The sequence below is a fragment of the Sturnira hondurensis genome, unplaced genomic scaffold (assembly GCF_014824575.4).
Source record: "Sturnira hondurensis isolate 20B ecotype Veracruz unplaced genomic scaffold, ASM1482457v3 Scaffold0013994, whole genome shotgun sequence".
Lineage (NCBI taxonomy): Eukaryota > Metazoa > Chordata > Mammalia > Chiroptera > Phyllostomidae > Sturnira > Sturnira hondurensis.
The window spans coordinates 846,086-870,466 of record NW_028086625.1 but is presented as its reverse complement, the minus strand read 5'-3'; the positions used below and the strand labels follow the sequence as shown (position 1 = coordinate 870,466).

The window sequence follows — 24,381 nt, the reverse complement described above, 5'->3', positions numbered from 1 at the left end:
TAACAGGCACGAACAGCCCAAAAGATGGCGCAAAAGAACTCAAAGTCTCAGAAGACCGAGAAATTGCCAGCCTCTCAGAAGCACAGTTCAAGACACTGTTTATCAGAATGCTCACAGAACTGGTAGATTATAGTCACAAATTAGAGGAACATATGAAGGCTAAACTAATTGAAATGAAGGGAGATGTCCAGGAAACAAATAGTGATGGAAAGGAAACTGGGACTCAAGTCAATGGAATGGACCAGAAGGAAGAACAAAACATCCAACCAGAAAGGAATGAAGAAATGAGAATTCAAAAAAATGAGGAGAGGCTTAGGAACCTCCAGGACATCTTTAAACGTTCCAACATCCAGATTATAGGGGTACCAGAAGGAGGAAAGAAACAGCCATGAGTGGAACACTTATTTGAACAAATAATAAAGGAGAACTTCCCCAATCTGGCAAAGGAAATAGACTTCCAGGAAGTCCAGGAAGCTCAGAGAGTCCCAAAGAAGCTAGACCCAAGGAAGAACACACCAAGGCACATCATAATTACATTAGCCAAGATGAAAATGAAGGAGAGAATCCTAGAAGCAGCAAGAGATAAGGAGACAGTCATCTACAAAGGAGTTCCCATCAGACTGTCAGCTGATTTCTCAAAAGAGACCTTACAGGCAAGAAGGGGCTGGAAAGAAGTATTCCAAGTCCTGAAATCCAAAGACCTACAGCCAAGATTGCTTTATCCAGCAAAACTTTCATTTAGAATGGAAGGACAGATAAAGTGCTTCTCAGATAAGATCAAGTTCAAGGAGTTCATCATCACCAAGCCCTTATTATATGAAATGTTAAAGGGACTTATCTAAGAAAAAGAAGATGAATAATATGAACAGTAAAAGGACAGCAAACTCACAGTTACTAACAACCACACCTAAAACAAAAGCAAACCAAGAGGACAGCTAGATCAAGAGTGGAACCATAGAAATGAAGAACACATGGAAGTTTAGCAACAGGGGAGTGGGAGGAGGAGAAGGTACAGAAAATAAGTAGCGTAGATGGTAGGTAGAAAATAGACAGGGGGAGGGCAAGAATAGTAGGGGAAATATAGAATCTAAAGAACTTGAGACCCGTGGTCATAAACTAAAGGGGGGAATGGTGGGGGAGGGGTGTGCAGGGTGGAGGGGAATGAAGGGGGGAATAGAACAACTGTAATGGTATAATCAATAAAATATATTTTAAAAAATGAAAGAAAATTAACAGGGTAGAGGGCAAGAATACCATGGGAAATACAGAATCTAAAGAACTTGTGACACATGGACATAAATTTAAAGGCGGGAATGGTACAGGAGGGGGTGTGCACGATGGAGGGGGATGAAGGGGGGGAATGGGACAACTGTAATGGCATAATCAATAAAATATATTTTAAAAAAGAAAAAAGAAACAAAACAAAGCAATAGGTAGTTTAAATCAAACAAACACTTGGATCTTTGAGATTCAACATCATAAGATAACCCACTAGCAAACCAGATAAAGGAGAAAAGTTTGAATATTACATATATACAATGAAAGAGGAAAAACTCTCCCAGATATGGTAGTGGTTCAAAGTAGTTATTGTGGATACTATGTATAAATGCATAGCAACATACTTTAATATTGATGTGAAACAGGTTCTTCCCTAGAAAAATATAAATTAACACAGTTAACAGAGGAGAAATATAGGTGACAACAATGAATGTAGAAGAGACCAGAACAAAAATGACAATACAACAAAGACAAAGACTGAAAGGTAGAATGAAAAGTGGAGAGCCCACAGACCTCGGGGTGGGGGGAACAACACAGTGGTGAGTTCTACATGTTTCATTTCCCTTCCCATATATCACTGGAGAAACCTATAACTCAAAACTGTCAATAGGTACAGACAAAAAAATGTTAGAAGAAAAGCCTCCTCCCCTTAATCAAAGGGCCAAAAAAAGTGTGGCCTAACTGAACATACCCACCCTACTCCACCTAAGCACTAATAGAATACGTGTTCTCTTAAAGTACCCATGTGACAATCTCCAACACATACCGTATCCAGGGTCCTAAAACAAACCTCAACAAATTGAAATCTTAAAGCATATGTTCTTTTGTTATAATAGTATTGCACTAGAAATCAATAAGAAAAAGATAACAGAAAAGTCTCCAAATACTTGGGAATTAAACAATACATTTCTATATAATCCATGGATCAAAGAGGAAGTTTCAAAGGAAATTAAAAAGTAATGAATAAAAATGAAAATATAAATGAAATTTGTCAGATGTAGATAAAGCAGTGTTGAAAGAAAAATTTATAAATTTAAATGTTTCATTAGAAAATAATTAAGGTCTTAAATCAATAATCTAAGTTCCTATCTCAGTAACTAGAACAAGAGTAAAGTAAACTCAAAATAAGCAGAAGGAAAGAAGTAATAAACATAAGAGCAAAAATCAGTCAAATTGGAAACAGAAAAACAATACAGAAAATCAATGAAAGCCAAAGCTGGTTCTTCAAAAACGTTGATAAAATTGGTAATCCACTAGCAAATTTGACAAAGATAAAAAGAAGATACAAATTACCAATATCAGAAATGAAACAGGAGGTAGAACTAGCAGGTAGCTCCTGCAGCCATTTAAAGGAAAAGGAATACCACACACAACTTCATGCACATGAATTAAACAACTTGGATGAAGTGGTCCAATTCCTCACAAAATACAAACTTGCACAATTCACCAACTATTAAATAGTTACTCTGAAAAGATATTAACTAGGTAATCTGAATAGTAATATAACTTCTACAGAAACTGAAGACAATCAAAAAGCTCCCCAAAGAAAATTTACAGGCCTAGATGGTTTCACTGGAGAATTCTATCAAACATTTAGCATAATTCTACACAATCTCTTCCGGAAAATAGAAGAGAACACTTCCCAACTCATTCTATGATACCCTAATACTAAAACCAGACAAAGACAGTATAGAAAAGGAAAACTGTAAACCAACATTTCTCATGAACTTAGATGCAAAAATCCTCAAAAAAGTATTAGCTAATCAATTCCTGCAATACATAAAAAGAATTATACACCACAATCAGGTGAGGTTTATTCTAGGAATGTTAGGCTGGTTCAATATTCAAAACTCAACCAATGTACTTCTCCATATTAACAGGCCAAAGATAAAAAATTATGAGATCATATAAATTCATACAGTAAGAGAAAATTCAAAACACCTATTCATGATAGAGAACCTTGAAATAGCCCCACACAAATATGGCAAATTTATTTTTGACAGAAATGCAAAACATATAAACAGAGGAAAAATAGTCTTTTCAATAAACGGTGCTGGAGTAATTGGATATTCAAATAAATGAACCTCAATCTAAGTCTCACACTTCGTATGAAGCATAACTCAAATGCATCAAGGACAGCAGGAAGGAGAGGTGGGCAAATCAGCATCACAGTAGAAAATTTCTCTTTCCAAGGAATAGAAGAAGCAAACAAAAAAGTGTAGAAATCTTGTACAACACAACTGACAGCTAAATAATTAAGTAGTATTGTCGAGTTATACACGAAACATTTATAAAAATTCACCATGTAGTAGGCCATGCATCCCCTCATATTTCAACTAATGAGCTTTACGTAGGCATTTTTTGGACCACATTTTTCTAAGGTTAGAAAACTGTTAAATAGATAAACTTTTGGAAACTGAAAACGCACTTCTAAATAACTCAGGGGCAAAAGAAAAATTATCAACTGTTAGAAAATACTTAGAACATAATGCACCAAACCTTGTGGGTCTGAGTGAACTTTAAGATCTTAATATCAACATGAGGAGAGAAAATAATGAAAAATAATGAGCTAACCATCCAACTACAGTCAAACAATCGAGTCCATCACTGGCCACACAAAATTCCCTAACATTCACCCTCCGCAGGGCCTTACCGCAGCGAAACACCTCCGCGAAGAGCATTGAGATTCTCTGACAACAACTACTGAGAACCACAGCCGCTTCCGGTCACAACCCCTAGCACCGCCCCTTCTCGGGATTTGGGGCTGGGAGCGGGGTTCTGCACATGCGCAAAACCACATTTGAAGCTGCTGTCACCCATGTCAACCTGGAGATGTTTTGCAGTCCGTGCTTTGAGGCATTCGGTACCCCTCGGCAGCGGTGGGAAATATGGCCGCGCCCAGTTCGCCCTTCTTTGTGGGGTACACCATGTTGAAGGAGCGCTCGTTCTGTACTGAGGATGAAGAAGCCTCTGAAGTCACAGAGCGGAGCGGTGAATCGGTCTCACAAGTGGCGGGGAGCAGAGTTTGGGACATTTCTTTGAGCGGGCTTCCTGAACGAGGGGGGTGTTTGGAGCTCTACTCTATGTAACTGTGTAATAATATTCAGAGAAGCCGAGGGGCCTCTGGAAAGACGCAGGAGTGCCAGTGGCTGTCATCTCCTGGCAAATACCATAGGATGAGAAGTGGGGAGTGGGCAAATGGGTTATAGGCTTCTCCTGGAATATACCACGAGGGGGAAGGAAAAGAAAGTGAAGGCACATCAGGGATGTGTAGGCCTTGTGAAAGCTGACTGTGTAATTTGAATGTTCCCATAATCTACATTATCTTCCACTCCAGCTACCCAAGCTAAAATAAAAGTGTGTGCCAATAGTAATTTATTTTTCCTTAGCTTAATGCAGTATTTCGATAAAAACTTCCTTAGGAAACTATTATTTTATTTCTTCATAAAATAAAATCTATGAAGTGATAATGCCCTTACTTTGCAAATGTAGCTTTTAAGACAAGGCTGCTTCTGCCCTTCAACCAGTTTGCCCTTATCTCCAATACGGAAATTCTGGAGATGCCTGCTTCTGGGAGATATGGGGGCAAAAGGGGAAGAAGTCATGCTGCCCTTCACCTGGGAATGCCTACTTACACCTCAAAACCAAGTTCAAACATCTCCTCCTTCAGGGAATCCTTCAGACAGAGGTAGAAGGCTCTGTGCCCTGTTGAAGGCCTTTCTGAATCCTCAGGTGAGTAAGGTGTTTTGAGCGGTCCCCTGTATCCTTGGTCTGGGTGTTTGTTGGATAAATAAATGAAAGAAGAAATGGAATCAGCAGAAGTACATTTGGCATGTATACATTTCTAATACAGTGCCAGGAATCATTGTTAATGTTGTTGAGTGTCATAATAATACTAGTTTATGTTAAAAAATAGGTCTATCTGTTAGACCATTTCAGAAAAGAAGGAAAGAAGAGCCAATAAACATATGCAGAAATGTTCAAAGCCATTAGTAATCAGGGAAATACAAATCAGGACATGATGAGATGACATTTTACACTTACTTAATATTCAAAAATGTGTCCAATAATACCAAGTGTTGGAGAGGATGTGCACCCACAGAATCTTTCTGCCTTGTTGAAGAAATGTAAATAAGTGAAACCACTTTAGAAAATAGTTGCCTTGGCTGGTGTGGTTCAGTGGACTGAGTGTTAGCCTTCGAACTGAGATGTCACCAGTTCAATTCCCAGTCAGGGCATATGCCTGGGTTGTGGCCTGGTCCCCAGTTGGGGGCGTGTGAGAGGCTGCCAATCAATGTATATCTCACACATTGATGTTTCTCCCCCCCCTCTTTCTCCTGCTCTTCCCCTGTCTCTAAAACAATAAATAAAATCTCTAAAAATGATTTTAAAAAGAATAATACCCAACAATATGGATGAATATTATGGGGAAAAATCCTATAATTCCGAAAGATTGTATAAAGCATAACACACTTTATTTTTAATAAAATATATTTAAAGATTTTATTTATTTGTTTTTAGAGAGAAGGGGAGGGAGGGAGAAAGAGAGGGAGAGAAACATTAATGTGTGGTTGCCTCTCACATGGCCCCCACTGGGGACCTGGCCCACAACCCAGGCATGTGCCCTGAGTGGGAATTGAACCAGCAACCCTTTGATATGTACACTGAGCTACAGCAGCCAGGGATAAAAATATTTTTTAAAAAGAAAATAGTTGGCATTCTGTCCTACAGTGAATATTTATATAACTCACAATCCAGCCAGGCCTCTGTAAGGGATATATCCAAGAGAAACACTTGCACATGAAACCTAGGATATGTGTGGCATCCAGTTCACAACAGCAAAACCTGGAAACAAAAAATAGATGCTCATCAACAGGAGTCAAAATGAATAAAGTAGAATAATACCCAACAGCCCTGGCTGGTGTGGCTCAGTGGATTGTGTGCCAACCTGTGAACCAAAGGGTTCCTGATTCGATTCCCACTCAGGGCACATGCCTGGGCTGTGGGCCGGGTCCCCAGTTGGGGGCCATGTGAGAGGAAACCAATTGATGTATCTCTCGCACATGGATGTTTCTCTCCCCCTCTTTCTCCCTCTCTTCCCCTGTCTCTAAACATAAATAAAATCTTAAAAAAAAGATATTAGGAAGAAAAAAAGATAAAAGCTGTACTTAGGAAATAGTAAAATTGATAATAAGCATAACACAATATAAAATATACAATTATTATAATTACATTAATTTAAATAAATGGAATGAATCTCAAGACACAAGTGTGGGATTAGGGCAATATGTACCAATATATGGTTACGATAAATATATCTTAAAGGGAAAAACAAAGTTTTAGGCAAAGATTCACTAGGTAAGTGGCAGCAAAACAAAAGCAACAGTTGTGTTGCATTTATCAAAGGAAAATTCAAGATAAAAAACACTAAGGCAAAATAAGAAAAATATATTAATGGTATTGTGTAAAATGGCCTAATATATGCACTTTAGAATTCCCTTTCCCCACTCCCATTCCAAGAAGCCCCACAGAACCACAAGAAGCAATTTGTTTAAAATATAACATTTATTGTATCTTTTGATAATATAACAGCTGAAGTAGACAAAAAGCAAAAAATCAGGGTAAAGAATACTTCATCATCAAACTAGATTGAAAAGTTGTAACGAGTAATCCATACCTAACAGAGAATATAGTTTCTTCTCCTATATCCATAGAAGTTTTACAAAATTCATTTGAGTATCCACACCACAAAGAAAATCTTGAATAATTCTTACAAATTCATATTCAACAGCTACATTCTCTGATTATAGGAAAACTATGTTACAAAAAAGAAGAAGATAGAAAGAAAGAAAGAGAAAAAAGACAAGAAAAGAAAGAACCATTTTATTTAACTATGAAAACACTTCCCTCAATAGCTAGGGTGAAAATGATAAATCAGTTCTGAAATTGCACCTTTCATTTCAGAGTTTATGAGCTACAACTATATTTAGAGGAAAGTAGTAGACTCAAATTCATTAGGATAAAAAACTGGGAAACAAAGAGCAATTAGGTTAAAAATTTGGATTTCATTCAAATGTGGGATATAAAACAAAAACCAACAACTGAACAAACAAAAAAGAAATTTATAAACTCAGACAACAGAATGGTGTTTGCCAGAGGGGAAGGGGGATTGGGGAGGACAGAGGGAATAAACAGGTTCAAATACATGGTAATGGAAGTAGACTAGACTTTGGGTGGTAAGCACACAGAATATACAGATATAATGTACACCTGAAATTTACATAATTTTATTAACCAATGTTACCCCAATAAATATAATAAAAATGAAAAATAAATTAGGAAAAGAACTTATGCAAAAACATGAAAATGAAACACAAAACTAAAACTCAAGAAGTTACAATTCATAAAAATTAATGCTTAAATAAGTAAAAAATATAAACTTAGGGAGTATAAATAAAATAAAAGCTGGTCCTTTCAAATATTTAATTATATGAACCAGCTCCTAACAAATCCGATAAAATTGAAAAGAAAGAAAAAAATACAACATTCATAATAAAAAAGGAGATATTGTACCAAATCAGTAGTAATATAAACTAGTTTCAGTGAAATGTGAGGTGTAAGTCTAAAGCCACATACTTAAACATTTGGTGAAATATGTGAGTCCCTCGGGAAAAATGTGATTGTGAAAATTAATTTAAAAATTATTAAGAGACCAGTACTCAGAGGCAGCATTACACACACACCTCTACTGGCACAGGAGGCCTGGTTGGAGCTGGCAAAGCAAAAGTGGCAGAGGCCCCAGCCCCCTTCTGGAAACCCTGTAAGTCTGAAATAGGCTTGGCTGGATGGAGACTTGATGGGTACGGCAGGCTGGAAAGGGCAGAGCCAGAGCAGGGTGTGAGGGGGAGGAGGACAGGATGTGATGAGCAGGGCTGAGGGGAGACAGTCTGACCATAACTGGATGGGCTGGAACCTCACATTATGGTCAGGGATAGAATACGGTATGAGGGGGCAGGGCATGATTGTCATGATACCTTGAATTCTCCTCAGTATCCCAAAGTGGAAGCATCAGGGAGAACTATTTCACACTCACCTATCCCCTATCCCAACATTTTCCCAACACTTTTGCCCTAAGGAGTATTAACAAATACACAGTTAGTGAATTGGCTGTGCACTAATCAGGCACCAACCGTATACCTGATGGCTTGGGATGGGGACTGCAGGGAACAGTGGTCAGCACTGTCAGTTCCTCTTCATAAAGTCCCAGTTCCCTTGACAGAATAGGACCCACTGAACACTGAGTGGGCATCACTTCATACCCACCCCTGCATGGGCACTGCAGCCTGTTCCTAAATACAGTTGCACTGTTACCCACTGCCATTGGAGTTCCAGAATTGGATTTGTGGCCAGAAAGATGGGTTTAGGGTTCACCAGGAGATATGAAAAGACTTTGTTCTTCCAAAGTTTATAAACAAAACTCTGGGCAGTGGGAAATGAGAGTAGAGACGATTCCCCTAGTCTATTCCAGATTCATGGATGAAAGAATGAACAGAAACGGGACAATTTTGAGGATACCCTCCCATAAAGGGATAGATAGAAGCAGGAGACGAATGATAAACAGAAATACAGAGACATTCTGAGATTCCCTGAGAAAGCAGTGGTTAAAGAAACAGATGTGTGAGGAATTCATTGAGTGCCATCCGTGCACAGGATGTTGGGTAGAGGACAGGGCTCAGTCATCTATTCTGGAGCGCAGGTCAGTGGTGAGTGGGTCATGCTGGATTGTCTGGTGAAGCATCAGAGACAGCAGACCTGCCCGGTTCTTCATAGCTGTGCGTACCTTGCCCTCCTGCTCACTCAGCACTTCCAGCTTGTACAGCTGTGAAAGGTCAGCATAAGAAGGGGATTCCAGCATTCTACCCCACCTCACAGCTTCCCTCAGCATTGTAGCTTACCGCTCGCACGCGCTCCAGGTCCACCTCCGCACGCCTCAGCTTTTCCCAGCAGTAGTGGTGGTTGCACAGGCGTTTGGGGAGGCGACAGAAATTACCAGTGAGTTCAAAGACATTGTGCACTAGTGGGCAACCACACACCTCATCATCTGGTATCTGTGGGGAAAAATGAAGAATGATGAGATATGGAGGAGGACATCTATAGAGGGTGATCAGATAGGCATAATGAGAAGAACAGGGGAATGGAGGGCAATTGGACATGAAGGAGAGAAATGAGGAGTGATACACCAGGGAGGAAGAAAGAAATTCTCTGGTTAGGTAGAGAAGAGGGAGCAAAAGGGGATGATCAAGCATGGAGGATGGAGGAAGAAGTTAAGCAGGGATGGAGGAATGGAGGTGATTGGACAGGACAGAGAAACAGAGACCAAACAGGAAGGAGAGGAAGAGTGGAAGAAAATCTGTCAAGGAGAAGTAGATGAATGAGGGTTGGCACAGCATGAAGAAGGTGAGGAATGAGGCAGGGGAGGTGGGAAAGGGAGCTGGATAAACAGGGAGAAAGATAAGATTTAGGAGATGACAAGCAGGGAAAAGGTGATTAGGGGCAGTGAAGCAATGAGAATTAGAATAGAGGGAGATCAGAAAGTGTGAAAGAGAGGAGTCGAGGGCAGCCATGCAGAGAGGTAGAGAGGAATGGAGGCAGTAGGACAAGGGGTAGGAAAGGAATGGAGGATTGTTGAGCAAGGAGAGAAGAGAATGCAGTGAGGAGCAGAGGAATAGAGGGTGGTCAGGCAGAAAGAAAGAAATGTGGGTGGGGGCCAGGCAAGGGGGGCGTGGATAAATAGCAGTTAGGCAAAGAGAAAAGTCAGAATAGAAGGTGGCTGGGCAGTGAGGAGTGGGGAATGATGGGTAGTCAGGAAGGGAAGAACATAGGGGTTCGTTGGTCAGGTGGTACGAAGGCAGTCAGGCAGAAGGAAGAAGGAAATAGGAGGCCTTCAAGCAGAGATGAAGAGAGGAATAGGGTGGTCAGACCAGGAGGATGGAAGAAATGGAGGGTGAGAAAGAGTCCCACCTTGTGTTTCTTTAAGTGCTCAGGGCACAGCACCTGGAGCCGCTTACAGTACCTCTTACTCTTTGGGTCATAAAAGTCACAGAAGAGCCTTGTGGCCCTGTGGGGAGAATGAAAGTGAGGTGCTAAAGGTCAGGAGAAGGGAGGTCCCATCCTGAACCCTGTCCACACTTTGTTCCCAACCTTACCCACACCCTACCTTGAATCCACCCACCTCTGCCTCTGAGCCCACCCACATCTTGCCCATGATCTTGCCCACCCTATTCCTGACCCTGTCCGCATCATGTCTTTGACCCTGACCAGCACCCACACTCACCCTTCAACGCAAGTGGGGTACAAGGACCCGAAGGACGATTTGCGCTCATACTAGGAAGAAAGATTACAAGTGGGAGGAACTGTGGAAGTACACCACATCCCCTACCATGAAAAAGCCCCAAACAATACATTGTGCCCCATGGACCCTAGGCTCCTATTTGTCCAGCCAATAGCCCTCCTCTCCACTGACTGATGATCCAAAATTTGCCCTCATGCTGGGGGTGAAAGAAAAGCACAAATGGGTGGAAACATGGATGCATGTTGTAGTCCTTTCTACAACAAACACCCAGGCACCAAACCTGTCCCCCTCCTCATGAAACCCACCCAGCTAAAAACACCCTTGCCCCGTCAGCCCCCAGCCAATGCCCCAACCTTGGCAAAGCAGTGCTCCATGTGGCGCAGGGCGACGTGCATACTGACAGATTTCCCACAGGAGACACAGAAGATCTTCTGGCGGGCTTTGTCCATAAATCTGGTGCTCTGGACAGGACAATAGAGGAGCCAGGAAATCAGAGCAAAGTGGGGATGGGCAGGACAAGATATCAGGTACATTTCTGCTACACCCTACCTATTCCCACTCACCTCCTCCTCATTGCATACAGTCTGCTGCTTGCCACGCATAATGATATCCTCAAGTTCATGGAACTGATGCTCCATGTTCTTTAGGTAGGTGCGAGTGTCCTGCTGCTCACGGAAGATTCTCTCAAGCATTTTCTTGCTATGCTCTTCAGCAATGTGGGGGCTGTTCTGCCACTGCTGTATGCGCTGGGGCAGGATCTTATAGATGCGTCTGGAAGGGGAGACATCAAGAAACAAAATAGGTAGGTGGGGGCAATAAAAGAAGAGGAAATGGATGAGTGACTGAATGGAGATTATACAGGATAATAAATTGTAGAAGAGTGAATGCTGGTGAATGAGTGATTAAATGGTGGATGAATGGGTGGATGGGTAGATGTCTGGGTGAGTAAATAACTGTAAGGGTGGGCGAGTGGGTTGGTAGATGGAAGGTGAATGGGTAGATCAGTGGGTGGGTGGCTGTAAGGGTGGGTAGTGGATGAATGGTGGATGAATGGGTAGGGGGTGAATGGACTTACAGTTGGCGTAGATCATGCCCTACACCAAGCCCTGTTCCTTAACCTCCAGATGTACTCACTCAGCTGCCAGCTTCATGCCACAGTAGTCTGAGCAATACTTGGAACCTGGCCGAGTGGGATTCACACAGCCAGATCCCAGGCACTGCTTCAGCGGGGCTGGGTCATTGACATCCACCTGCTCTGTATGTTTCCATATTTCCATGGGTTTCTGCTTCTTCTCTTCCTGTGGGACAACTGTGGTCAGGACAGGAGTAAGGGAATCCCCTAATCCTGTACTCCTGCCTTGTACTCTGCTCCCAACCTCTGCTTCCATGCCCCTCACTCCACCACATCTGTTACCTTCCATTCCTCCTTTTTCTTTGATTTCTGCACTTTCTTCATATTGACTTTCTGCTTCTACAGTGCAGGATCCAGAAATGGGAACTCCTCAAAAACAAAAACAAAAACAAAAACAACTACTTTGCTGTGTAACAAGCCATCTTTTAAATTAATGGATACAATGATCATTTATTAATTAAAGATTCTGTAGGTTTAAAATTAGGATAGGCTCAGCTGGGTGGCTCTGCTGGATTTTCCTGGGCTTCTCCTTATAGTTGTAGTCAGCTAGTGGCTGTTTGATCTTAGATGGCCTCATTCACATGTTTGTAGTTTTGTGGGTCAGTGGAATTGATGGAGCCATGAATCTCCATCAACTGGCAGGCTAGCCTGTGTTTTGCACATGGTGACTGGGTTCCAAAAGATCCAGAAAAGCAAAAACCCCAATGTTTAAGCATATTTTAAGCCTCTGCATGCATCGTTTGCTAGCACCCTGTTGGACATGTCACTAATCCAGGGTTGTATGCCAGTAAAATGCTGACAGATCTCCCCAACTTGTTTCTTAATGGTTTTTGAACACTCCCTGACTCCTCTCTCCTCATTGCTGAACATCTCTGCCTTCACTGTATCTATCCTTCTACCCAGTGGCTCTGCCATACACTCATCAGATTTTGTCAAAAGTCCTCTATGAAAAAGTCTCTGGCGGGGGTGGGCTGGGATGGGAGTAAAAGACAGAAAATGGTACTTGAACAATAATTAAATAAAAAAAAAGAAAGAAAAAGTCCCTGTATAGTTTTCAGTCCTGAGGCAGATCCTTTTCAGTCAACAGCTGGGATGTGGCTGTTGTCTGAGATGCCTCTTCTTCTGCCAATGGCAGTAAATGCCAATGGTACTGCAACCATCTGGTAATTCTGGGATAGCCTGGAGTTCTTCAGTGGAGGCAGTTGTGATTGAGTGGGCACTTGCCATTAGGACCATGGCAAAGCCTCTGAGGATATTATAGGCAAGAGCTGAGGGGAAGACACTCACACTAGCTCCACTCCCCCATTTACCTTGTGTCCTGAACTCACCAGAGAGCAGAGATTACAAGTAGGGTTCTTTTGTTGGTGGGATGAAGGCTTTGGGTCAGCACTAAGTACATGGAGACAGGCTCACTGTGCCCTAACACCCCTGGCCTCACCTCCTGGCCAAAATGAAGGAGGTGGTCCTCTGCACCTGCCTGGATACACTACATCTTGTCTGTCTGGGAATGGCTGGAACTACTTGGTACTGCTTGCCCACCTTATCCAGACACACTTGGCTAGTCCATCTGGTCTCACCTTGCTCACCTGAATGCATAAGGCCTTGCCTAACTGTTCAGAAAAGCTAGACTCTACCTCCTTACACTTACTTGCTCAGCTCAGTATGTCCTGTCCCATCCTCCATAATACACCTGCTACTCTTCTCAGCCCACCCAAACACACATGGCCTGCTCCTGAGACATGTTCTACCCACCCATATTTCCTGCCCAGTCCACCTAGTCTCTCCAGGCCCTGACTGCTTAACTATGCCCTCTTGGACACACTCTGGCTTGCCTTACTCTCCCAGCCCTGTGAGACCTATACATCACACGGATAAAAACCCAACTCTGCTCCCTACCAGGTCCTGCTGCCTTTCCAGACTCTCTCAACCTCATATGTCCCTTCCCTATTCTTGCACATACCAGGTTCTGTTTTACCTTTGGAATATTGAGCCATATCAAGCCCCATCCCCCTTCCCCACCTGCATATGCTTGTCATGCTGTGTCTGCCCTGACTGACTCACCTAGAATAATTTGACAATCTTCATTCTGAAATGCATGCCTACATGTACCCAGTAACACCAGGAAAAATATATACAAATATACATTTTTTAGAAAGTTTGTGTGTATATGCACACAGCAGCAAACAAATCACTGCTCTCAGTGATTAATAGAGCAAGCACACATACCAAAAGAATATACACATTTTCAATAAGACAATTATCAATTGGCAAACTCATACTATTTTGGAGTTAGAGATGCAGTATTAATAAAAAGTGACCCTGGAAACCTTAAAGGATGTCAAAGCACAATCCAATTAGTAAGCATCACACAGGGCACAGGTAAGTTACATTAGACATTAATAAAAGGCTTAACCTTTGAAATTGTAAAGGTGCTTCTAAATAACTTTTGATAAAATGAAAAATAAATGAAATTCTAAAAACACAGAATTTAACAAGAACAAAAACAATGCATACCCAACTATGGTCTTTGACGGAACTTCAATATGAGAATATGAGGACAGAAGAAAGACGGAAATTACTTATTTGAGCACTCAACTCAAATTAGAACAAGTCCTCGTCTTGACTCCAAAGACCCCCATTATCAACCCCAAAAGCCCCCTTACCCACCCCTCCAATCAAAAAAACCAAAGTGCCCTGTCAAAGCCCCTACAAAATACCTCAGCCAGCACTCAACTGTGGAGAGCTTCACAGCGGGCGTGAAGCCAAGAGGCTGCTTCCCACTTCAACCTTAGCCCCACCCCTTCAAGAATGTATCTGATTTGCACATGCTTAAGACCCCTGGCAAAACTGAGAGTTCTAAAGTTCCAATGTCTGGTAGCACAGAAAGCACAGAGGTTGAGTATGGGTCATTCTGCAGAACACCAGTCACACCACAAGTCTACATGGATACACTTTTCTCTTTTGATGCCAACACCTCACTGTTTTAGATATTGGAATGATCAATCATTGCATTATTGTATATGGCAGAAATATTGATCCTCTTATCGTTTCCAATTATTTTGAATAACTTCATATTATTACTATTTTACTATCTGTTATGATTTTAATCATGAAGTAGGCAATGAGAAAAACAAGCAAAAAACTATATAAATCCATTTTAAAAGTCAAGAACATAAAAACCATATATATATATTCATATATATATATTCCTACCTTCTTTACATTTTGCTTTCTATTTTTTCTGCCCATTATATATATATGAATATTATATATATAATATATATTATATATATATAAAGGGCAGAAAAAATAGAAAGCAAAATGTAAAGAAAGTAGGAATAAGTTCATATTTGAAGTTCACATTGTATTACTTAATGAGTGATAAAATTGTTAATGAAGTAAACTCTGCAGTTAAAGTCAAAGATAATCATTTTGGATGAAAATGAACAAATCTAGCCTGTGCTGTTAATGCCAAACTTAGCAAATCATAAAAATACAGAAATATTTAAAATAAAGGAATGGAAGAAAATTTGCCAAGCACATGTTGATCAAAATAACCAAGATCATTTATATTAATATCAGACTAAAATACTACTAAGACAAAAAGTATTAATTGAGATTGAAAAGGTCATTCCATAATGATTTGATGCAACATAAATATGTAAATATTTCAGTCTTATACACAATTAAATTGCATACAATAAATATAAAGAAAAATATATTAGAACAAATCTAAAATAGAAAAAATATTCTCATTGTAGATTACAATCACACTATTCTTTTAATTCTCACTCACCCTCCAAGACTCAGCTTTACAATCATCTGGGAAGCTCTTTCTGCAACAGGGAGTTTTCCCCATTGGCCAGAATGGCATACAGAGGGGTTCTTACACTGAGCAGGCCACAAGCTAGAAAGATGAATGGACAGAACCTGAGCATGCCAAAAGCTACCAAGATAATTGGATAGGAAAAAAGGCCTCCCCTCCTTATCCCTATAAGAATGATGGGCTTAAGCAGGAAGGTGGGATAGTTTTTGAGACGGAAGTCTAGCATTCTCCCAGGTCATGGCACCTGAATAAACCTCTTTCCTTTGGCACCAGCACCTGTCTTTCAAATTTGGCTTCCATTGCAGCAGGCAGCTGAACCTGCATTTCAGTTACAATGGTTGGAGTGTTCTATAAATGTCAATGAGGGTAAGTTGGTTGATAGTGCTAACCAAGTCTTCTAAATTCTCACTTATCTTCTGTCCATGTATTCTAGTGATTATTGAGAGAGGGATGTTGAAATATCCTACTGTAATTATAGATCTGCCTATTTCTCCTTGCAGTTCTACCAGATTTTCTTGACATATTTTGAAGCTCTGCTATTAGGTTCCTAAACATTCATGATTGTTATATCCTTCTAATAAATGAAGCCCTTTATTATTACAGAATGACTTGTCTGGTCAAAAGAAAAAAATATGACTCAAATAGTGTTTAAAGATTTTATTCAACTGATATGCATCACTTAGAAACTTAAGAACAATAGACTCCCTGAGCTGAGGTAGGATTAGCTTTTTTTCTAAGATTGTATTTATTTCTTTTTACATAGGGGAAAGGAGGGAGAAGGAAAGAGAGAGAAACCTCAATGTGTGGTTGCCTCTCACATGCCCACAACCGGGGACCTGGCCTACAACCCAGGCATGTGCCCTGACAAGGAATCAAACTGGTGACTGTTCAGTTTGCAGGCCAGCACTCAATCCACTGGGCCACACGAGCCAGGGTGAGGCAGGATTAGCTTAAATGGGGCAAGAAAAGGGATATGTGACTGTGGTCTGTGCCAGGTTCAATTTTCCTTATTTGTAGTTGTTAAAAACTTGGAACTGTAGAGAGACAGTTTCAGTTTTTCATGCCCTTTTCTCAAGTTCATTAGTGAAATGTCATGCCTACAGCTTTCAGAAGAGTTCTTTGAGAGCCATTTATGTAATCCTTAAGGGTTTTCAAGTTTCAGGAGAGAAGGAGATTATGGAAGAAGAAGAAAAAAAGGGAAAGGATGCAAAGATTGAAAGAGGAAAAATTGGAGTCTGTTTTAATTCTTTATAGCTCTTTCTCCTGGCCAAGGTGGACTCTTTTCTTCACTGGCCAAACCTATTGGGAGAGAAAACAAAAGTACAGGATGAATAAGTTTCCAGAACATTTCTCCCCAAAGAAGCAAACTACAAGGTCTGTCTGGAAAAAGTCCAGCCATTGTTAATACAACAAGAACAGTTTGTGGGACATTGATGTAACCTGGCAGCCAAGGGGAGTGGACTGGAATGTGAATGTGTGAACAATGACAACTTCACTGTACTAGTCAGTGGGGATGGTAGATGCTTCTGAGTGAGCATGTGCACTGTGTGGTGGTCACGTACAAAATGACTGAACAAGTAGAGCAATGAATCTGCATCACATTTTGTTTTAAGCTTGAACATTCCTCTGTGGAGATTTAGATGATTTGGAAGGCCATAGCTATGGGCAACTGGTGATTGGCAGCTTCATCATGACAATGTGCCAGCTCATGCTTCACATCTCATGCAGAGTGTTTTGGTGACATTTCAAATCACCTAGGTGACTTAGACCCACCACCCAGATCTGGTACTCTGAGACTTCTGGCTTTTCCAAAAACCAAAATCACCTTTGAAAGGGAAGAGATTTCAGACCTTTGATGAGATTCAGGAAAATATGATGGGGCAGCTGAAACCATAAACCAACCACAAGAAAAAACCTCAAAAACATTCAAATGCATGGGGGCTGCATAACATGTTGTTAAATAATGAATGGGTTAAGAATGAGATCAAGGAAGAAATCAAAACATTTCTGGAAACAAATGAAAATGAGCACATAACAATCCAAAACCTATGGGACACAGTGAAGGCAGTCCCGAGAGGGAAGTCCATAGCAATACAGGCCTACCTAAAGACAGAAAAATCTCAAATAAACAAAGTCTGCATCTAAAAGAACTAGAGGGACAACAAAAAATAAAATCCAGAGTGAATAGAAGGAAGGAAATAATCAAGATCAGAGCAGAATTAAATGACATGAAGAGTAAAGAACAATTAAAAAATCAATGTATACAGGAGCTGATTCTTTGAAAAGATAAAATTGACAAACCTTTAACCAGACTCATCAAGAAAAATAGAGAGAGGACCCAAATAAATAAAATCAGAAATGAAAGAGGAGTAACAACTGATAACACAGAAATGCAAAGGATTATAAGAGATTACTATGAACAACTTATATATCAAGAAAATGGACAACCTGGGTAAAATGGATAAATTTCTAGAAACATACAATCTCCCAAAGCTGAATCAGGAAGAAGCAGAAAACCTGAATAGACTGATAACAACTAGTGAAATTGAAGCAGTCATCAAAAACTCCCAACACACAGAAGCCGTGGACCAAGTGGTGAAGTTTACCAAACATTCAAAGAAGAACGAAGTCCTATCCTTCTCAAACTATTTCAAAAAATTTGAGAAGAGGGAAGACTCCCAAACTCTTTTTACAAGGCCAGTATTATTCTAATTCCAAAACCAGGTAAAGACACAACAAAGAAAGAAAATTACAGCTCCCTACCTAGGAGACCACCCTGCAGAGCTTGCTCTCTAGGACTCCTTGTTGAATGCGGACCTCTGAGATTGACCTTGAGTTTTGCAATCAAGACTGACTGGAGTCTGATGCATCAGTCCACCCTTGGGATCCTTCTTTGGGTCCTAAAGCAGGAGAGAGGAAGCTGGGGGGAGGGGGGAAGAGAGTGGTGTTCATCTGTTACTCACAACACCTGAAGTTTCCTCCGGTTCAGCCTCCCAGAGTCAGAGCTGCAGCAACACTGGAAACCTAGAGCCAAGGTTACCCACAACTTAATGCAAACACCAGCTGCCTGCAGATGTTATTATGGTGCAGCTTCTGACTCATTAGGTCTGGGGTAGGGCCTGGGGTTTTGCATTTCTACCAAGTTCCTAGATGTTGTCAGCGCTGCTGGTCTGGGCACCACACTTTGATTAGCAAAGACAGAGGGAAGGGCAGTGCAAAACCAAGAGAAATTGATGTACTATTCCTTCTCAATGCCTGCATGGATGAAAAGAGAGAAAAGGGGAGCCACTGCTCCCATGCTTCCCTCCTGGACACATCCTGTCCCAGAGGAGTGCCTGCCTGACATGTGAGCTGTATTTTTAACTGCCAGCAGTTTTGATGAGCTAGTCTGCTGCTTCAGACACCTGCTGGCAGGATAAACTTGGGAAAGAAGCGGCTGACCCAGATCTGACAAACCCAAGGCAGGAAGAGAGACTCTGGGGAAGTTGGGAAGTTGGGAAGCCTCCCCTTTGATGAGATTGGTGAACCCCACAGCTGGCAGTGTTAACTTGCTCAGGGCCTCCCAGCACCAGTGATCCCTGCATCCTTAGCCAGAGTGCCAGTGAATATAGAGCTGAAGCCACCCCTGTGTCAAAGACCAGAACTTACATCTATTTGCTAACTCCTGAGAATTTACATGGGTACCTGTTTGCTTCTCTTCTGTGGCAGCAAGGGCTCTGTCTACACCTGCATTCCACTCTATGTAGATGCCTGTATCAGAGCTGCCGGTGCTGGGGCACTGCCCCAGGTTGAGTAAGTCCCCTTCCCCCCAGGTGACACCCAAAAAGTGAGAGGCAGGCACCAAGGATGGCTTCTATTGTCACCTGTGTGGATTGGTGGCCTCCTGTGAAGTCGCTACCCTTCATTCAACAAACACTGAGCTCCTAAGTGTGAGTGGAGGTCGAATGGGATAAGAGACCCAGTGCCAGTGTGAACCTCTGCTTCTCAGCCTGGTTGTCTCTGACATCAGGGCAGAGCCAGCACCCACCTACCACATGAGGTTACTGTGATGTGAAGCTGTGTGTGGAGAATGTTAAGGCCAGTGGCAGGCGCTTAGTAAGTGCTTGATAAAAGTTTTTGTTTAAGATAAAGCTGTGGCAATTGGCAAGGTTGATGTCATTCCAGCCAGAGAAGGAAGCCAAGAGAGTTCTAGCTGTGGAATCAAGCCAGCATTAAGATTCACCTACTGATTAAGCACAGCTGGCAGCTGCCCACCACTGATGCTGGAGACAGCATTCAAGGATCACAGCTGCTGGAACCCTAGGTTGGCAGGAAGGGCAGGGCCTGGCATGCACAGTCATAGGATTCGACTCCCAGGGGTCACTGGGGGCAGGCAGGAAAGCAGGCAAAATACTCCAGGCTCAAACTGCTCACAGAGCTGCCTCCCTCCAACCCCTGGGCTTTCATGTCCTTGGGGAGGGGCTATCTCACGGAGCCAAGCTGGCCATCTCACTAGGACAGGCTACAGCCTCCTGACTGCGCCTTGAGCTCCTTTTCTATCTGCTCACTTCACAACCTCTATCAGACACCTCCTCAACCAGAAGTTCCCACCACACACCCTGCCGCTCCCTCTACAGTCGCCAAGGTGCAAGGTCTCAGAACCTGCGGATGGCCCCCTCCTTCATCTCTGCCACATGCAGTTCCATCGAGGCCACAATGGCGTGTTCCCATCTTGGGACACTATACGGCCACCATAGACACTGACCATCATGTGAGGGAGTGGTTCTCTGGAGGGTGGGTAGCAGGGCGCCACTGGACATCACATTCCAAAGCACATGAAGAATATTAATTAAATGAAGATTTATTTCAAAATTAGTGTTAAAGTGTAAGCTGTTTTTGAGGGCTGGAGCCAAACTATATAATGAGTGGTGAGAGCATCTGCCTCTACCTCGACACAGGCAGAGGGCAGGCTTTGTTGTCCCCAGTCCTGCCTCTTGTCACATATCCAGTGGTTACTAGGACTAGAAGCCAACAACAGCAAAGGACCCACACATTTGCTGGTGTTTAATCCTGGTTAAACTGTACATGTTTGAATACACGTTGGAGGTTATGTAGTATCATGTAGTTGCTGTGATGGAAAGACTCTTGCTCAGTGACCTGCATGGCAAGGCTTCCCCCAGGGGCAAGGTTAGGTAGGGCAGAGAACCGGAAAAAGAAAAGGAGAGGACAGAAGTCAAGGCACAGTGGCCCTGGCTGAGAGGGGTCAAGCCAGCTTGCCACCAGCATCCTCAGCAGAGAGCCGTCCCCTTAGAACCAGGAATAATGGCAGTCACATGTCTTTCTTGCCAAAGAAGGAAGAGCCAATGATAGGCAGTTGTTTGGTGTAATAAACGTGTAGTCTCTGGTGCCCATCTGCCTGGATCCAAACCAGGGATCTGCTGTTTTTAATTCCATGACCTTAGTGAAATGACTTTGCCTCTTTTACTTGTTTCTTCATGTATACAACAGACTGTGCCTTTGCCTATCCCAATGGGTTGTTCAGAGGCAAGTATAAGATGCTCAGTCAATGTTAACTAGTTTTATAAATTCACTGACATTTCAGTGGATCATTGGTCAAACTGCAAAAAATTTATAAGGAAATCTGAACATTATTAGATAGTCAATGATATTGAGAAATTTTTTATTTTTCTAGTTGTGATAATATTGTGGATAAGTTTTTCAAGAGTCCTTACATTTTAGAAATGCATACTGGAATTATACACATATGGAAAATAGGATTAAGATTTGCTTGAAAATAATTGGAAGGGAGAAGTTAGAAAGGGCTATTAATGAAATATATTTGACAATGTGTTAATAATTGTTAAAGCAGGATGTTAACTACCTAAAAGTTCACTATATCACTCATTCTGCTTTCATATATGTTAAATAAATATAAAATAAAACAATAATTATGTAACGAAACTACACAGAAATGTCACAACAAGCCTTTTTTATCAGTTTGGCCTCTTCTCATGTACAGTTACTCTGGTGACTTGGGAGCAATGGAATTTTATTCTCAGGCCTCCAAGCAACACCCCAAGGCAAACCCCAGGATTGCAAGGACCTCACCATTGTCCCCTTGCTCTCCCCAGCCCTGCCCAGTGTGGGAAGGAGGCAGGGCAGATTCTACACGTTCAGCAGGAGTCCTGGGGGCAGGGCCCAGAGGACCAATTCTGTTCCCAGAGGGCTGGGTTTCTCTTTTTTTATTTTTATTTTGTAAGATGTTATTTATTTGTTTTTAGAGAGGGGGGAAGAGAGGGAGAGAAAAAAAGAAAATTTAGCACCTGATGAACAGATGCTAAAATACTCAACAAAATATTAGCAAACTGCATCCAGCAATACATTAAAAAGATCATATTCCATGATCAAGTAGGATTTATACCAGGATGCAAGATTAGTACAATATTCACAAATCAATAAATGTAATACATCACATAAAAAAAATGAAGGACAAAATCACATGATCATATCAATAGATGCTGAAAAAGCATTTGATAAGTTACAGCACCCACTTATGACAAAAACACATAGCATATTAAGTGAAATAAGCCAGTCATAGCAAAGTGGGAATAGAGGGAGTATTCCTCAACATAATAAAGGCCATATACAAAAAAACCCTATTGTCACCCTAGATGGTGTGGCTCACTGGATTAACACCAGCCTGAGAACTGAAAGGTCATCAGTTCAATTCCCCAGTCAGGACACATGCCTAGGTTGTGGGCCAAGTCCTTCTTTGGGGGTTTGCAAGAGGCAACCAATCAATATATTTCTCACACACTGATGTTTCTTTCTCTTTCTCCTTCCCTTCCCTTCTTTCTAAAAGTAAATAAGGTAAAATCTTAAAAAAAAAAAAAACCTACTGCCAACATAGTACTGGAAGTCCTAGCCACAGTGATCAGACGAGAAGTAATAAAAGGCATCTGAATTTGGAAGGAGGAAGTAAAACTGTCATTATTTGCAGGCAACATGATAGTGTACATAGAAAACCTAATAGATTCCACAAGAAAACTACTCGACCTAATAAGTGAATTCAGCAAAATAGCAGGATACAAAGTCAATATTCAGAAATTGATGACATTTTTGTATGCCAACAATGAACTATCAGAAAGAAAAACTAAGAAAAAATTTTGTTTACTATAGCAACACAAAAATAAAATCCCTAGTAATAAATTTAACCAAGGGGGTAAAAGACCTGTACTTGGAAAACTATAGAACACTGAAGAAAGAAACTGAGGAAGATACAAATGAATGGAAGCATATACAGTGTTCATGGACTGGAAGAATTAACATAATCAAAATGTTCATTCTGACGACTTCCCGCTAAGATGGAGGCGTAGGTAGACACACTATACCTCCTTGAACAACCAAAATAAGGACAACAACAATTCAGAAACAAAGTAACAACCAAAACTGAAGGAAAATTGAACTGTATGGAAGTCTGACAACCAAGGAGTTTAAATAGACACATTCATCCAGACTGGTAGTTAGGGCAGAGTCGGGCGGCCGGGTGGAGAGGGGTCGTGGCACAGGAAGCAGTGACACAAGGCATGCAAGGCACCCAGGCTGCACAAGGCAGCACTGGGCAGACCCTGGGCATGGGGTGGCAACAGGCAGACCCAGTGAGGCAGCGATTGAGAAGTGGGGCACCGTGAGCAAGGTGGCTGGCTGACCGGGCAGCTGTCCCACATTCACATGCAAATAACTGGGGCACTAGACAGATTAAGCAACCCAGGGTCCTAGTGCTGGGAAGTAAAGCTTCAAAACACTGATCAAAAATACCTGTGGGGGTGGAGGCACAGGGAGAGACTCTCAGCCTCACAGGAAAATTCACTGGAGAAACCCACAGTGTCCTAGAATGCACACAAGCCCACCCACATGGGAATCAGCACCAGAAAGGCCTGGTTTGCTTGGGGGAAGCAGTGGAAGGGACTGAGGTACAACAGAGAGAACAGCAAAGTGCCATTTTTTCCCCTCTCGGACCCCGCCCCCATATACAGTGTCACAACCCAGCGACTTGGGTTGCCTCACCCTGGTAAACACCTAAGGCTCCACCACTCATACATAATAGGTGTGAACAGAACAAAACATTATGGCTCAAGCAGAAAAACAGCTCAAAGCCCCAGAGCCAATACTTGTAAGCAACAAAGGGATAGCCAACCTATCAGATACACAGTTCAAAATACTGGTGATCAGGATGCTCACAGAACTGGATGATTTTAGTCACAAACTAGATGAACAAATGAAGGCTAAACTAAGTGAAATGAAGGGAAATGCACAGGGAACCAATAGTGATGGGAAGGAAACTGGGGCTGATATCAATGGAGTGGAGGAGGAGGAAGAAAGAAACATTCAACCGGAACAGAATGAAGAAAGAATGAAAAAAACAACACCCCCCCCCCAAAATGAGGAGAGGATTAGGAACCTCCAAGACATCTTTAAATGTTCCAACATCCTAATTACAGGGGTGCCAGAAGGGCAAGAGGAAGAGCAACAAGTGGAAAACATATTTGAACAAATAATAAAGGAAAACTTCCCCAATCTGGCAAAGGAAATAGACTTCCAGGAAGTTCAGGAAGCTCAAAGAGTCCCAAAGAAGGTAGACCCAAGGAGGAACACACCAAGGCACATTATAATTACATTAGCCAAGATTAAAATGAAGGAGAGAATCCTAGAAGCAGCAAGAGATAAGGGGACAGTCACCTACAAAGGAGTATGCATCAGACTGTCAGCGGATTTCTCAAAAGAGACCTTACAGGCAAGAAGGGGCTGGAAAGA

General features: G+C 41.8%; 2 protein-coding genes across 4 annotated transcripts in view; both read right to left on the bottom strand.

The window, feature by feature from the left end:
• Window positions 1-4,004, bottom strand: part of ZNF81 (zinc finger protein 81) — a 43,383-nt gene extending 39,379 nt beyond the window's left edge. For 2 of the 3 annotated variants that reach the window (XM_037062386.1, XM_037062388.1), the window contains exon 1: window positions 3,932-3,998. The gene's annotated coding sequence lies outside the window, so the exon portion shown is untranslated. Of the gene's footprint in view, window positions 1-3,931 lie in introns of all 3 variants that reach the window. The other variant, XM_037062387.1, reaches the window with a different exon arrangement.
• Window positions 4,005-9,006: 5,002 nt separating this feature from the next.
• Window positions 9,007-15,621, bottom strand: LOC118998355 (CXXC-type zinc finger protein 1-like). The gene is given in 9 exon segments (XM_037062492.1): window positions 9,007-9,157; window positions 9,234-9,386; window positions 10,300-10,396; window positions 10,613-10,662; window positions 10,984-11,091; window positions 11,194-11,401; window positions 11,765-11,928; window positions 12,045-12,131; window positions 15,559-15,621. Coding segments are annotated over 9 exon segments (1,077 nt in total). The 3' UTR covers window positions 9,007-9,010.
• Window positions 15,622-24,381: the final 8,760 nt, after the last annotated feature.